At 37.5% G+C, this 17,814-nt stretch overlaps 1 protein-coding gene across 1 annotated transcript in view; it reads left to right on the top strand.

The window, feature by feature from the left end:
• Positions 1-17,814, top strand: part of LOC306880246 (NHS-like protein 1) — a gene marked incomplete at its 5' end in the record, with an annotated part of 102,794 nt that overhangs the window by 70,619 nt on the left and 14,361 nt on the right. The window contains 2 exons of the mRNA XM_079433651.1: positions 14,067-14,219; positions 15,979-16,106. Coding sequence (XP_079289777.1) covers positions 14,067-14,219; positions 15,979-16,106 — 281 coding nt within the window. The remainder of the gene's footprint in view (positions 1-14,066; positions 14,220-15,978; positions 16,107-17,814) is intronic.

Consider the following 17,814-nt stretch of genomic DNA (forward strand, 5'->3'; position numbering starts at 1 on the left):
AGGATGCACTGAAATGAAAATTCTGGGGACACTTGGCCGAAAACAGAAACCAAAAATGCTTTTAATAATTATTTACCATTTTATTAAATAATATAAAATTATTTTGTAAGACTTTTTAATTTAACTGAATAATTTTAATAATACTGAATTTTAAAAAAATACAAGCCATTAAAATAACCACACTTTTATTGAGAGTAAAACAATAAGATTGCACAGGAAATATATTAATATTAAATATCAATATATTGTTTTTATTCAGTTCTATGTAACAGAATCAGGGCGGTGCTGCGTGCCATATATTTTTGGCCAGAAACGGAAAATGCCATTTTCAGTTCATAATTTTCGGTGGCTGAAATTGCGGTGCAACCCTAATATATACACTGTGATTAATGACATTATCCTACTGTAAAAATAAAATTGTGATAAGCCAGACATCTTTCCAAACACACTTTTATCTTAAAGAATACTCTTGATGTTTTATGTGTTATTGAATTTGTCAGATACATTAAAGTAAATGTCACATGCGCATTTGCTGGATGGCCTTTGTCTCAACCATTAATATAAACGGGACCAGACAGAACACACAGCTTGTCCACCGTGATGAATTCAATGAGCTGCATTAAAGCTTGATCATGTGAGGAGACAAGCACACAGTCTTCGAGACATTGTATTGACATACTATCCCCATGACCTTTTACAGCCAGCATGTGCACCTTTTGCATTTAATGCACAAAGGGTTTAAGACAAAGACTGCTGTCCAATTATTTGTCCTTGCGCTCAAATCCATACTGCAGAAGACAGAGGTGTGTGTGCATGTCTGATGTGTCCTGAGACGCCCCTGTGTGTATGAGGTTCACTTGTTTCCATGCATTCTACCACATCTAATTCTCTGTGCTCTGTGCATTGGGGAAACGGAGAGCTTTGTGTACTTTGGCAGGTCATGGCAATGGAACATCTTCAACTGATGAGGTGCCATGAGACTAGTACTCAAACTGAAGATTTTCTTCAGTAATGGCTTCCCTCAGACAGATGCTGTACATGGGGTCCACAAGTAGATGCACAAATGCAAAACACGATTATGCATTTGGCAGACGTTTTGAAGCATATGGTTCCAGGGAGTCAAATCCAAGCTCAATCAGTTGAGATCCAGGAAACCCAAAATATACACTACTGTTCATTAGTATGGGGTTCGATCAAAAGTGACAGTAAAGACATTTATGATGTTGCAAAAGATTTCTATTTCAAATAAATGCTGTTCTTTTGAACTTTTTATTCATCAAAGAATCCTGAAAATACTTTTCAACATTGAACATGTAACACTAAAGACTGGAGTAACATCTGCTGTTTTAAACTGTCTTAAAATAGAAAACGTATTTTAAATTGTAATAATATTTCACTGTATTACTGTTTTACTTAACTTTTGATTAATTAAATGTTGTCTTGGTGAGCATAAGAGACTCACCAAGTCTTACCGACCCTAAAGCTCAAATCTTACTGTCCCCAAACTTTGGAATTGTAGCGCATGTCATGGAGAGAATGTGATCAAATTATTTCCCTTTAATAGAACTAAAACGGAAAGGCACAAATTACTTTTATCCAGCCCTTTAATCTCCTGCAAAACAGACAGAATTACTACTCTAACCATGTCTGGACAAAACCACCTCAGTGTCCCACCAAACGGGTCTAACGGCCCGAACTCCTCAGAGAGAAACTTGCTGAAAAGACTTTGTGTGAGGGGGACACATTAACAGCTACCCACCTGGTGTCCTGTAGAAAAGACAACATGCTGACCATTGCATGCCTGTTTGTGTTCAGAAAACAGACTGCCGTTGGTCTTATTTATAGCCAGCCAAAGGTGGTGGTTCTCCTTTAGACAAGCAAACAGAAAAACAGGACAGATATGACTGTGCCTGTGGTGCAGGAAGCTTAGTGAAATCCAAAAATAATAAGAAATTCACACAATAATAGGACTACATTTGGTTTTGCTGACTTATTTCTTATTATTAGTTTGCATTGCAAGTATAACTTTTCTATGTTAAACTAGTTTCCTCCATCCTAGTTTAATATTATACGCAGTGACTAAATGTAAGAGACATTTTCTGGTCATTTTAAATATATGTACCGTAATATATAATTTTATGTAACCATTTATGTATTTATATAGTTACAATTTTTCATTTTCATTTATTTACTTTTTTGATCATTTTAGAGATGGAGTAAGAGAGAAAGTTAGGAGAGACACTTGTGTACCTCATCTCTGCAGGAGTTTCTCAAAAGGGTTTCCCCGCTTCAACTATTGATCTGAATCAATTTTCAGATATTTGTAATTCATAAAGAAGCTGACTCATTATTGCTTTCCTTCCAGTCAGATCTTTCCCCTTTTGAATGATGTTTTATTGCATCTTTCTTTCATGCTTTTCTGTGTTCTCACCAAGGTGTGGCTTTCTGAACGACTCCACTTCAAAGGGAATACTTTTTCTTTTCTTCACTCATCTCTGGTTTTCCTCCATTCTTTATTGTCAGAACTTTATTCATGTCGTCAGATCTGATGGTGTTTGTAGTCTCTTCAAGGTTCTCCTCCCTCAGTGAGCTTGTACGTTATGTGTATTGTATTCATTCTAGCTTTAACCATTAGACATTCTCGTTGACGATACAATAGGATGGAATGCCTTCACTGAGGGGCCCAAGCCTATTATTTAACACAATGCCTGACCTTTTAGACACACACACATACTCTAATGTCAGACATGGCTTCAGACTTTCCTTTCTCGGCACAACACAATATGACACAACACAGGCCTCTCTAAACCTACTGACTTGTGGAATCTTCACACAGGATCGGTGGAGTGCCAAGCGCTCGAGTGGTCGGTCTGGATGCTCTCTGTCCTCCTAGCAGCCCATTCCTCTCTTAACAAGCCTTATCTGCAAATCAAACTAAATGCGAATAAGCCCAGACTTGATTTCAAACACTTTTTAGCCTGCAGCCTTTATTGGCTTTCTTTCAAGACCAAGTAGGCGATGTTTGTTTTTATGCAGATTTCTTTTGTCTCATGTGTGGCAGTAGACGGTTGATAAGTGTTTTACAGCTTCTGGGTCTCATAGTGAGGGATTGAGTGATTTGTTATGGGTAAATACAAAGTGTTTGGGGTCTGAAGCAGAGGCAGAATTACACAGAGTTTGTGTGGGGGTGGGTGTGTGTGTGTGTGTGTGTGTGTTTTAAACCAACAAAAGATTCCTCCTTATTCATGTTGACCTCGAGAGCTCAACATCAAACTTCCACTTTTTTTCATCTTCATAGTTATATTCTCTAGTTTCAGAGTACTTTATAGATGTGATTATTTTACACAATATTTTGCCAAAGTTATTAATACTAATAGTAAACAATTCCACAGTAAATATAATATAATAACTGTATTTTATTGTATAATATACAGTAAAATACAATGGGGGGAAAAATAGAGAAGCTAAAGTGCCAGGTGTAGTAGTTTCTGTAGTACTATTTTAAATTACATTTGTCATTTAAATTTAGTGTATTATACATTATTGTAGTGAACAGTATATAAAACTAATATATACAAAATAAGACTATTATAAAATAAAAAAACGAATAATAATCAAGAAAAGACATTTAATGAACTGTTCTAGAGGACAGATATTGAGAGACATCCAGTGAATATTGTGATCAGTTAGTGATCTGTGCATGGGCAGTTCAGGTTGTGTAGTTTCTCTTGCTCTTTCTCTTGCTTGCTTTCTATAGATACCCAGTAATTGCTGACATTGGAGATCAGTCATTAAAATACTATAGCCAAAAGTGAAAAAGAAAGAAGGATATGTATGTGTGTGACTGTTTGTCTAAATGAGTCTCTTGAGAGTTGTTTGATTGCGTGTCCGAGGTGTGTGGGAAAGCAGCCCTGTGCCCTTTGTCAATAAGACTAACCTTGAAGAAAAGAAAACAATCTTTCTAACTAACCTGCAATTATATGTGGATTTTGAGCATGTGCTTAATCTCTAACTTCTCTGAAATTCTGATTCTTACATGTGCTTCATTAATTCAGTTTTCTTCCCTAAAGTTAAAAGGATTTGTTGGCATGCATGACACTTATTTGTTGATCAAATGAGGTTGCAAAAACTGAAGACCCCAGCTTTCTGTCTTCACTCCAAGCTGTCTAACTGCTGATTGAAAATGCAGAATATTTGTATTTGTGGTAGCAGAGACAGCTGTGTTTGTGTTTAGTATGTGAGAGAGCTGACCTCAGTACACTGAACAAACACTCTGAACAGGTTCAGTGCTGGCTGGAGGTCTCCTCGTACCTGCCATACACTCTCTTTCTCTTTTTCTAGGATAAATCAGACGAATGCTTTTAAGATCAGACCAACAAACCCACAGGAGAGGGTATGAGGAAAAAATCAATAGGGATTACTTTAATAAGCATCAAAAGCAACGACAGGAGAGAGAATGAGAAATGGGGGAGGACTGATGTTTATAAGAGAGCAGAGAATTAGAGAAGAAAGAGGTCATGAGTATCTAGAGTTGTTTTTTAAATTGGAAAAAAAGTTGAATTGGAAACTTAATACGAATATCATCAATAAAGTTGCATTTTTTTATTAGTGACCTTAACCTTTGGTTTATGTCCAGGTTGAAATAAGAAAAAAATATATATATTATTTGAACTGTAAAATTAATATGAATTTAATAAATTTGCATATTTTATTAGTGACCTAAAATAGTCTTAAATCCTAAATGTTTCTTATTTATTTTATTACTTTTTTTTTAACTCTACAAAAATGGTTTGTGTTCAGGTTTAAATAAGATTTTTTATTTTTTTTAAGAATTTGAATTAAAAAAATAATATGAATGTGAAAAATGTTTGGTGACTTAATGGTGCTGAATCTTAAATGCGTCTGTTTTTATAACATTACTTTTGTTTGTTTTTTTTTGTTTTTTTTATATTACAACTTTCAGTTTATATCCAGGTTTATTAAAAAAATAATAAAAGATTTTCAGTGTGGTCCCACACGTAGATAGGTTGTATGATAGGACGTCTGTAAAGATGCTTTTTCACCTTTCAGAATTGGAGGAAATGGTTTGAGAAAGCATGCGTGTGAAGGGGGAGGGATATGACAACAGCGCCATTACACATACACACACATAACACGGGTGAGTGTGATCTGTCGGATGCACAGAGCCCAGACCAAGTGTGAAAAGTGGCGAGGTTCAAGCTCTCTGATTGGCTGTTCATAAGCTTCACACTGGAATCTCATGAATAGATTTCTGACACTAATGAACGAACATGCCTCACATCTCAATTGCTTTTACCAAGTTTGTTTCCCTCATTCTTTATAAACATTTGTCATTTCTGTTAAAGCGACTAGCCGTGAGGTATGTGTATATTACTCTGTACATATTCATAAACACACACACACACACACACACAAATAGACAGTTGTCTGAAATGACTGTAATCCTGCAGTGACAGACAGGGATGTTGAGCCGTCTGTGTAGTGAGAACAGAACAATAGCGTGTTAATTATTGCAGCCCACTTGAGCTGCATAATCCTGATACTGTACATGTGCCAGACAGCATGGAAACAGCGAGTCTGGAATACACACCCAAACACGTCCAGAGAGAACAGGCTCGAGATGCAGAGCAAAAGGCCGGATATGGGCTGTACGCAGAGAAAAGGCTCACTGGTTGAACTTGGCAGTGAGTAAAAGAGGAGCAGCACACACTTGTTTCCTCTTTCAGATTCACTTGTTAAACATAAACATTTTAACAACCAATTATAAGCAAGTAAAAATCAGGAATGGCCTAGAGGGGTGAGTTTGGCTTGCTGTGGGGGTGATTGGGCTATTTTAGGGGGAGGGGTGTTCAATGCATTACCTCCTCTAGTTCAGTAATCATTTGCAACCCCATTCAGGTCCAAATTCACAGACTCGTCATCCCCCCTTCCATTCAGATCCCTCTTTACCCCCCTCCTATAATGAAAAGAAACAGGGTCATGGTGTGTGTGTGCGTGTAGACAATGGGGCAGATTGTGTGTGTGTGATCTATATTCCAGTGGTCTAGATTCAGTGGCTGTGTGCTACCGGCTTATCAGTGGGAGACCTGCTCCTTCTGTCCTCCAGCAAAGACTGAGACGGATACGCACATATGTGTATGTCCATAGTATGAACACACATGCCTGGTTACAACAGATGAAGCAAAACATCATGGTCCGGATTGAGAGTTTTATTGCTCAGGCTGTTTTATCATAGCCCAGGACACTTAACTTAGTTCTTATTTATGTTTTGAGTATTAATTGTTTCTGATCAAATTTCTTAGGAGGAATTGAAATAGACGTATTTGAGACTAATATTGAAAGGGCCAACACTGAGGGGGGACAACCCAAAATATTCAGATTAGTGGTTGGTCATTAGGGGATTTTCCAATGGTTTATTCTTATACTTGTCCTCTCAGTCTTGAATATTTGGTTATATTCATGATTTTTTTTTTTTTAAAGATATTAATACTTTTATTTAGCATAAATGCATTAAATTGATCAAAAGTGACAGCGAAGATTTTTACATTGTTACAAAAAAACTGTTTCAAATCAATTCTGTTCTTTTGAACTTCTTGGTTTTATTTTTATATTCACCAAAATAATAAAAATGTTGGTAATGAGGAATATTTCTTGAGCACCGAATCAGCATATCAGAAATATAATTTTAGATTAGAATATTAAGCAATGTACATTTTTATTTAGCCTATTGATTAAATTTTGTATTAAAATTATTATTTAATAAATGCCAATCTTGACAAATCTGAGCACAGTTTAAAACTATTCAGACCATCCTTGACTCTTGAGGAGACATATAGGAGGGGTCTTTTCTTAGAAGAAAAATCTGTAACTTTAGCAAAACTCTTAATTTCATCTAATCAACTCTTAATCATTCATCTTCAGTTAAACAAGGAGAAAACTGAAATCATTGCATTTGGAAACAAAGATGAAGTTCTCAAGGTGAATGCATACCTTGACTCTAGGGGTCAAACAACTAAAAACCAAGTCAGAAATCTTGGAGTGATTCTGGAGACAGACCTTAGTTTCAGTAGTCATGTCAAAGCAGTAACTAAATCAGCATACTATCATCTCAAAAACATTGCAAGAATTAGATGTTTTGTTTCCAGTCAAGACTTGGAGAAACTTGTTCATGCCTTTATCACCAGCAGGGTGGATTACTGTAATGGTCTCCTCACCGGCCTTCCCAAGAAGACCATTAGACAACTGCAGCTCATCCAGAACGCTGCTGCCAGGATTCTGACTAGAACCAGAAAATCTGAGCATATCACACCAGTCCTCAGGTCCTTACACTGGCTTCCAGTTACATTTAGGATTGATTTTAAAGTACTTTTACTCGTTTATAAGTCACTCAATGGCCTAGGACCTAAATATATTGCTGATATGCTCACTGAATATAAACCGAACAGACCACTCAGATCATTAGGATCGAGTCAGTTAGAAATACCAAGGGTTCACACAAAACAAGGGGAGTCTGCTTTTAGCTATAATGCCGCCCGCAGTTGGAACCAGCTTCCAGAAGAGATCAGATGTGCTAAAACATTAGCCACATTTAAATCAAGACTCAAAACTCATCTGTTTAACTGTGCATTTGTTGAATGAGCACTGTGCTATATGTCCGAACTGACTGCAATACATTTTATGTATAATCATTTTCTTTAAATTTATTTTAAATAATTTTCTATATCATTTTAAAATTCCTTGTTTTTATTATTTTTATTTCCATGTTTTTATTGATTTTAATGTCAATTTCACTTTCTTTTATGTAAAAGCACTTTGAATTACCACTGTGTATGAAATGTGCTATATAAATAAACTTGCCTTGCCTTGCCTAATTGCGGCATAGGAGAAATAATTGAGAGATTAAAGAGATTATTTGTCTTTCCAATGAGCTTGTATTAGAGTAGAAGGAGGATGGATACTTTGGATGAGCTGTACTGGCGAGCTCCTTGGTAACCGAAGCACAGATGAACAGAGGGGCATATACTACACCCCTCCCTCTGAGCCCCAGGGAGTAAGTGTGTGTGTGTGTGAGCGTGTAAGGGAGGAGGAGGTGTTTCCCAGGGTTGGGTTGAGGGTGTGTGTATATGTAGGAGGGGCTCATTGTGGAGGCGATAAGCGTTGATCAAATGGGGAGAGGCACATACTGACTTGTTGGCAGGAGGACACAGGTTTCTGAACACACACACTACTCGTGTCAGCGCTCTCGTGTACTGGGAGGCCGTGACAATTGTACACCGGATCCACCTGCCTCACACACTGGAATAATGGTGTTCATTGGGACTTCGCTCAAGTCAGTCATTAAATACTTCAAACGCAAGGGTAAGAACTCTTTGACCATGTTCTTTCAGTGCTGATGGAGTTAGTTTTGTGAACTTCGATAGCTATGTGTTTTATTGATCTATCAGCTAGTGGTTTATTATAAATTTAAGAGATTTCATTAAATGAGTCAGATTGTGTGGCAGGTCAGTACTTTGATTGTCAGATGTGTAAGTGCAGAGTTCATAAAGAGCTGTAAATCTGTATTTCTACATGAACAGATGAGTCATTTCCTGTACGCTTAATAGACAAACCTGTAAACACCTTGATGCTGCTTATGATGTCCAGATAATGACCTCGTCACGGATAAATTGTGGTTGTGTACATCTTTTATTATACCTACTCTGGTTTCAAATATTTTTTTGAAGGCACGGCACAATATATTGGTACCATATCAGTTATCAGTCGATAATATATTATAAAAAAAATGCTATTTAATTTATCTGCATTTGTCGATATTTAATTGTACTGTGACTTTTTGCATGCTCAGTTCCCTCCTGATTTTACATATAGGCTAGTTTACTTTTAGACTTCATCTCATTTTCTCTTAGAGGTAATCTTTAATATCTTAAATATTTAATATAAACGAACACTAAAAATTATTTAATAATTAACATAGTTTTATTTTTATTTTATCTAGAGATGGTTGTGCGTGAAAATTCCAGTAGATCAGCAGATTTTGAAATACTTAGAATTCAAGTGGCATTCAAAGTCACTTAAATCACCTTTCTTCCCCAATCTGATGCTCGGTTTGAACTTCAGCAAGTCGTCTTCACAAAGTGGCCGGTGAGTGTGTGTGTGTGTGTGTGTGACGCTCTCACGCCACACCTTGTATTTGTCACGCTGAGAAGGGATAACTTGTCCCGCTATATGTACAATTAATAGACGAGGGAATAGGGAGGTAAGTTCTGTGCCGAGTTCATAGCTCTCTCGACTCTCGAGTTATACGGAGTTAAATGCCACCTACCAGCCAATCAGAAATTAGGATGTTGTTGTTTCCGTTTAAATTACGCGATTCTGCTGCAAGGGCGTTTGTTACTAAGCCACATGGATGCGCGCACACATGGAGTGTAAGTTGGAAGAGAAAGATCCGATGAATGCTGTAGGTAACCCCTTCATTTATTTCAATTTTGTTCGATTTTATGATTCCTGGACTAAATCACTGACCTGTGAAAAGATAGTGAGAGCTGATTTTGGGGAAAATAGCCAAATTCGTGCTAAAGTAAAAAAAAAACTCTTTAAATTAGCTTTGGTTTCCTGAAAGGAAAGTACTAGAGATGTTATAACAGTTGGTAAATCTGATAAAAGACAGACAAATTCATCCAAATCAAATAAATTGTTTTACATAAGTATCAAAAATACAAAGAATTTTGGCCCCAAACATGCCAACCGAACAGCAGTGCTCAATGTACATACTGTACACACAGATTACAGAACTTGTCCTGAGCATGTATGTCAAGTCAAGCTGTGTGTGTGTGTGCATGTTTATGTGGTTTATGAGGACACAAATTTGTATAATGACATGGGTAGGACAGGGGTATTACAATATGAAGGTGGTTTATGAGGACACTGCCTATGTCCCTGTAATTGAAAAGGCTTAAAAAACATACTAAATGGTGTTTTTTTGAAAATCTAAAAATGCACAAAGTTTCCTGTGAGGGCTACGTTTAGGTGTAGGGTTGGTGTAGGGCAATAGCACACACAGTTTGTTCAGTATATAAACCATTACGCCTATGGAGAGTCCCCATAAACCACAAAAAGTGTGTGTGTGTTTGTGTGTGTGAGAGAGAGAAAGAGAGAGTACACATTTCAGCTTATGTTTTGTTTTTTTTCTGTTGTGTTTGTTGCACATTTTGATGACGGGTAGGGGGCTCCCATATACAGCACTGTGGCTTCTCCACTCAAATTCAGATGCAGTGTGTTTTCCATGGTGGGTTTGAACAAAACCAAAACTAGGAACAGTTTGACTCTGGATGGAACACTATTATCCATCATGACAGTGCTTTATGTGGGAGTCCTCTACCCCTGTCATCAGGCATCAAAATGTGCAACTAACATTTACAACAGAAAAAAAGAAACATAAGCTGAAATGTGTACTCTCTCTGTCTCTCTCTCTCTCACATACACACACACACACACACAGCTTGACATACATGCTCATGGTAAGTACTGTAATCCTACTGTATATGTGTACAGTATGGACATTGAGTACTGCTGTTCAGTTGGCTCGTTTGGGGCAAAGTTTATTTTTATTTTTGATACATTTGTATTTTTAAATACATAAATATTTTAATTTTATTAGAATGAATTTGTCTTTCATCAGATTTACCGGATGTTATCATTTCTATTTGTGCTGGTCAATCATGAACAATAGGTCAAATTGAACTGCTAGCAAAAACTTGGGTGCTACAAATTGCTCCTGGCCAAATGGCTGACTTGCTCCTCCCCTTTGAGTGACCCCTCCTCACTCTAAATGCGCATACACACTAAGTTAGTCTAACCAGACTTCATCACGTAGTCTAGTGCACTCTGTAGGTGTGTTTTGTTTGGTTTTTGCAATATACTCAATAATGCCATGATGTCTCATGAGTTCAGTTTTTGCGCTAAACCTGCGCAGATTTGCCTTGCATGAACTTCCCCAAGAAATTAATGAGTGAGCATAACTTACGAAGTACCCCGCCAAATTGGCTAGTGATTTGACAGCGTTACCCGCCACAGCTGATTTTTACCCGCATTTGGCAGGTGTAAATTTCAAACCCTGTGTGTGTGTGTGTGTGTGTGTGTGTGTATAACAGAATCATATTTTTTCATTGTGTATTCCAATTAGTCTCAATGAAACTGCAGTTGGGGTTTTTTTTGTTTTTGACTAGGTTAAAAAACAACTAACTAACAACTAATAAAACACAGTAAAAACATGATAACATAATAAAAAACATGATTTTTTTTTTTTTGCAAAAAAGGCAGTCGTGGCCTAATTGATAGAGAGTCAGACTTGTAACCTAAAGGTCGTGGGTTCGAGTCTCAGGTCCGGCAGGGATTGTAGGTGGGGGAGTGAATAACCAACACTCTCTTCACCCTCAATACCACGACTGAAGCGAGACCCTTGAGCAAGGCACTGAACCCCCAACTGCTCCCCGGGCGCCGAAGCATTGGCTGCCCACTGCTCCGGGTGTATGTTCACTACTGTGTGTACACTTGGATGGGTTAAATGCAGAGCACACATTCTGAGGCCACACACCCCTTCCCCTTTTGAAAATTGAGTTATCTGTTTTTGCAAATAAACTCTTCATATATATATATATATATAATTTTTTTTTTTTTTTATTGTCATTCATTTTTAATTGGGATAATTTATCTTCTGAGCCAAAATTAATTGTATGAGCTCAACCATATTCCAGTGTTACATGTGGTGGATGGTGACTGTGTGTGTGTTTTGTGTGGGTACGAGCAGGACCAGAGGGATCATGGGAGTTTTGAATAGGCTGATTCTGAGTGCTGAGCTCAGGCTGATGTGGAGATTGATGTTGGGCACAATGCAGGTTTTTGTTCCTGATGCTGCTCTCCTCACTCCACACAAGCACACAGACATGTTTAATGGCTTGTGGACAGGGCTGTGTGAGTGTGTGTATTGCCTATTCTGGAATTATCTGATATTTATTGTAGGCACTTCACTTTTATCTCTCCGAAGTACGAAGGTTGTTTAATGCTTTTTGTGCATCTGGTTTTGTTGTCCAGCAAATGGTCTTGTTGATCGAATGAACAAATGTGTTTGGGTACCCTTTTTTTCTGCGACGTGTGCAGGAAGACATTTTGAAAATAGCTGCTTACATACATTGGGCACATAAATTGTGATGTTTACACACATGCCAAGAATTGGGGATATGTAGAACTGAAATGATGTTCCAGTTGTGTGCAATTCTATTTGTGCGGCTTCCATGTTGGTCTGGTTATGTGACAGTCAGCTGGTTGGTAGATTATTGACCTGTTTAGTAGTTACCACCACACTGATGAAGCCATGATCACATAACATTTATGTACTAACCCGAGGCAAACTCGATGCATCAATATTTCCAACTGTGGATGTATTCTAGGGACAAGCCAGTGATTTGATTTTTGTTCATAATACTTAATTATACACAGCTAAAAGCTAAAGGCCTCTGCTCTTTTAGCTTAATGTTTAGTGGCCTCACAGACTTTAATGTATGTCCCAAACAGAGATATCTGTGAATCTATAGCACTTCTTAGATGATTGTGTCGTTCCATTTACAAATGCCCTCTGTGTCCTCCCATGTGTTTGCCTGCTTTGTCCTGTCTGATGTCTGTACATTCACAGATGATGCCTTTGAGGAGAAAGTGTCCCTTTGAAGCCCAGAATGGATTTGAACAAGTTCAAAGGCTCAGTGTTGTGGTTAATAAAGAGAGAAAAACCTGGAGAGGGAATGAAAAAACATGTTTTCACACTTTGATTGCTTGTTTGATTCCAGCACCTTCTCCTGCCCCCAATGGTGTCTTTTCATTTTCATATTGTACTTTTGGATCCAAACTTCTGTTAAGTTAACATCATACTTTTACTCACCAAGGATACATTGAATTAATCAAAAGGTATAGTGACATCATGATTTCCAGAAACATATTAAATAGTATAACTGTTTTGGTAACTAAAAAGTCTGCTTTAAATATATTAGAAAATATTTATTATCATTAATATTTTATTTAATAATTATATCTCATGTAACTTTTTTTTACTGTATTTTTGATCAAATAAATGCAGCCTTGGTGAGCATACAAGACTTCTTTCAAAAACATTAACAAATGTAAAAATTCTCATTATATTTTTTATTCTGTATGTTTATTCGATTCTATTATTATTTTATGTTTTTGTGGCTTTTTTAGTTTAGTTTTTAGGGTTATAATATTTTTTTAATGATTTAATTTTATTTATTGGTTTATTTTTATTTATTTATTTTATTTTGAAATTGAAAAAATAATGACATTTGGCCATAGAGAGACCAGAAGCTTTGTACAGAAGCCCTTGGTAGATTAATTTGCAATCACAGGTCAGTATGTGTTAGTCTCTCTAGAGTAAGAAATCACTTCTATATTGAAAGTCCTGATGTGTCATGAATAAACACAATGGCCCCCCGTGGGCTCCGCTTGTCAGTCTGGCAGCTCTCACATGATGGGCCATCACAGCCTAACGGCCCAGTGCCACCTGTGGACACACAGCTCCTCACACCTGTGAGAAAACTCCCACCACTGCTCCTCTACTTTCCCTTCCTCTCATGTTAAAACGACCAGCCTGTTGTTTTTGTTTGTTTGCTGTCGGGACAGCTGGAGGTTCAAGCTCCAGGGGTCTTTCCTCCAAGATTCCCCTTTACGCCATGACCCGTTTGCACCTCTGCTAGCTTGTACCGGTCTTCTTGTTCACTTAAAGTCACTCTTTGTTTCAAGTGTTTAGGGTTCACTCAGTTAAAAGTAGCCAACTTTAAAACAAAATGAAATCCCGCAGGAGTCCTTTTGGCTCTGTTTTGACTCACAGTGAGTCCACAAATGGATACATTTGGTCGCTTTTACTTGCATTTAGTTATATGCGCATGTTCTTTGCATTAAGTGGCACGAGTAAATAGGTACATTGAATGTTTATTATGGCATATAAATAACCTACATTTTTGTGTGTGTGCTTTTTTTAGCCGTATCTAATCTGGATGAAGAGAAAAAGTGGACTGTGCACTACACAGCTCCATGGCACCAGCAGGAGAACGTCTTTCTGCCGGGCTCCAGACCAGCCTGCGTGGAAGACCTGCACCACCAGGCCAAAGTGAACCTGAAAACAGCTCTCAGAGGTAAGACACCAGAATCAACATCAGAGCCGCTGCAGTGCTCATGACATCAGCATTGCTATGAAACAAACATACTGAGCAGCAGGTAAACGTGCCCATGATGTCATTAGTTCACTGGACACCTGTGAAACGGCCTGTTAGTGACATCCAAGGGTCGATCTAGCTGTACAGCTCAGCTCAAAGGTTCGGTTAGCAGATTTTAGACTAGAAGTTAACTGTAACCCAAGACTGATCTAGCAGTGCAGGTGGCTGATGTGAAGCCTGATTAATTATGCAGGCACAGGTGTGTAGGTCATATTACTATAATAGAGACTTCTGGCTTTCAGATGGCAGAGAGGAAGACATGAAGACAGGTAGAGCTGTACCATCGAACACTTTTCCCAATGCGGTTGCAGTAAACTTTTCACTCGCATTTTCTTTTCTGGAAGTCTCTCTTTGATTATGAAAAAAAAAGTCAGTGCTTAACTTTTAATCTGGCAAGACAAACAACACAAAAGCACACATGCGGATCAGTGGAAGTTCACAGGTGCCTTGGACATTTTTTATGACAAGTTGTAAAGTGTTTGTAAACTTGCTTGTCTCTTTAAAGTCTTAGCTGACAAATACGTGTTGATGGAAACCGTAAAGGATTAGCAAATAGAATAAATGCTGGTTTCAGAGAATTAGTGGAAGACTTTTTAACAGTCTGTCTGGTTTTATTTATGTTACACTGTCTGGATTTGTCTCTTATGTTTGTTGCTCTTGTGCAGGGGTTCCCAAACTTTAAACATGAAGGGCCAAAAACCAAATTTGATCAAAGGCCGTGGGCTAAAAGTAAATGTTGCTCTCTTTCCAAATATATTAAAAGGTATTACATTTTTAATATCTTTAATTAAACATTTAAATAACATTCTTTTTATGTTTAAGTTATTTTTTATCATTCTTTTTTTTTTTTTTTTAGTTTTTTTTTTTCTAAAAATGAATTTAGATATCCTTCAATGGCATATTTTCCCCCTTTTTAATTTGTAAACACTATGACTCTGTGATGCTATCAAAACATTGCTCTGTTTGAGCATCTTGACCAGCATGACAGCCATGGTGAGAGTTTTTTTTATTTTTGGCTAATGGCGAATGAGAGAATCGTTTGGGAAACCTGTTTGAAACTCAATAAAAATTAAAAATAAATTGCAATTCAGTTTGTTGCTGTTAGTGGGACAGAAATGGCACACTTGAGCTACTTAATGTGGTGCATCACCCAGCAGCAGTTCAGTGTCATAAAATGTAAGTCAGGAAATAAGGAAAGACATGCAGCAGATGAGCGTGTGTTTGTCAGCAGAGAGACTGCCGGATTCAGCTGACTGGATGACTGAAGGGATTGTGGGATGTGTGCCAAGGGGATGTGGCTGCCATCTGCAACAGTTAGCTTAAAAAGCCAGTCTGAAGCAGTCTGCGCATTGTCAAACACACGCACAAACATACAGAGCGGAACACATCTCAGTCTACTACTGTTTTAAAATCTCTTTACAAAGTCTGTCTAACATCCACAAGTGTATAGGCGCAAAATAAAATTTTAATTCAATATTATAATTTTTTAAATAGTTCATAGATGAAACAATTCCTCTTTACATCATTCCTCATTTTCATGATTTAAAAATGGTGCTTTCACTCTCAGACCACTGGAGGAAGCCAAATAAACACTACCTGCTTTATACTTCAGTTCATGTTTGAAAGTTCTTAAAAACTTTGTCAAACCTGGCCTGATGTGTCTGCTCTGTTCCTACAGAATGTGATAAACTGAGGAAAGATGGCTTCCGCAGCTCACAGTACTACTCACAGGGGCCCACCTTCTCAGGCTCCACAAACTCCCAACATGAGGACGAGGATATAGAAGATGATGAAGCTGATAAAAAGGTAGGCGTATTTAATCAATTTTTTTTGGCCATTAGTACTGCTTTGATATTTTCATATATTTTATTGTATTTTTATTATATTTTATTTTATATTCATATAAAATATTAGAATAGTAACAATTATTACTGTTGTTGTTTATAGTATATTTACATATATGTATGTACTAAATATGCAGCCCATATAATATAAGTTTGTTAAACGCATCTTATAGTTAAAAAAATACTCTATCAATGCCAGGTTTCAAATGTACTGAAACATTTTCCAGTGTTTTTCACAGTACATTTTAATGTTCTGATGCCTGATTTAAAAAAAAAAAAAAAAAAAAAAAGCATGAATTGAAGTGGTGTAAAGTGTATTATTTGTTAGCGTATATTTACAGTATTTGCCATCATATTCCTTACTGGCCATAAAAAGAATAATCTTAAATCAGTACAGAAAGCTGGTCTGTGAATGCAGTGACTGTGTAGCAGCCTGTAGGATTTGGCTACCCTCTGCTGGAGAGAGTGTCTGCCTGCAGATGTGTTCTGGGTACTGAATCAAGCCTCCCACATGTGCCTCTGTGGAGTTCCCGCCTCAGTTCTTCAGTATCTCTGCTGGCTTCATTAATGTTGTCAGCCATGTGTGGCCACATTATGAGAGCTGAACCCCAGGAGACTGACACTCTAATGAAACTATTACTCAGAATGTGTTAGAAAGCAACAACTGCACTTGTTATTTACTGAGATTTTTCATTCTACAAAGCTGCTGTTCAGCCTGTGCGCACTGAAGACAGGTTTAAAAGAAAAGGACTTTAACTGAATGAATTCAATTGGACAACCATAAAAGTTTTAGCAAGAAATAATTATGCAGTTTTGTTTATAGCATGCCCATCTTACGCTTGCCCTCATTCTGTCTCGTCTTTATCACTTATAATCACACTCCGTTCAGGGGCCCTGGAAAGGTCAGACCCTGTAAAAGCAAAGATTCAGGGGTCCTTTTGTCCTCCTATTACCCCTAGCCCTCCCTAAAGGATCCCATGCCCTTTTAACCTTTTTTACCACCCTAGACCTGCTTTCCCAGCCCATTGGGATTGAGGTTAACTCAGGTTACACTGCTGGACGGGTCTTTTGCTTTCCTTTTTCTTGTTCTTTCTTTTTTCTTTCTCCTGCTTTTTGCTATATCATGGAGAACCTTTTTTCACATTTTAGGATGTTATTTCAATGCCTTAACATCATAAAACATAAAAATTGTTTGCTGCTTTTGAAAAGTTTTTTGCTGCCGATTTTTGGTTTTAAAAATTCATTGAACTATTTTATTGGGGAAAGCTTTTGTAGAAGCAGCATTTTTTTAGAAGTACTCTTTATTTTACACTGAAAGTCATTCCAATCCGACTGAAGCAGGACAGGTAATAAAATGTTGAAACATAAAACAAGACCTCAGGCAGCTGTGAATAGGTTTTGCACTATTGTTAGTGACCTGGATGGATAATTAAATGTATTGCAGTGATTTAACTACAGTTGGTTTGTTAGGGAGGCTGAGGGAGGCCCAGGTGTTGGATTGAAACTTCAGATGGTCCACTTGTAACTCTGCTGCGAACGGCGTCCCATTTCAGAATCAAAATGCTTGAACAGAGTTTTAACGCTTCACTGGTTTTTCCCCTCTCTCAGCTCCCGTTCTTTATTCTTTCTCTGAGTTTCTCAGTGCGTTTATGTGAATGTGTGGTTTGGTG

The sequence above is a fragment of the Barbus barbus genome (assembly GCF_936440315.1).
Source record: "Barbus barbus genome assembly, chromosome: 14".
Lineage (NCBI taxonomy): Eukaryota > Metazoa > Chordata > Actinopteri > Cypriniformes > Cyprinidae > Barbus > Barbus barbus.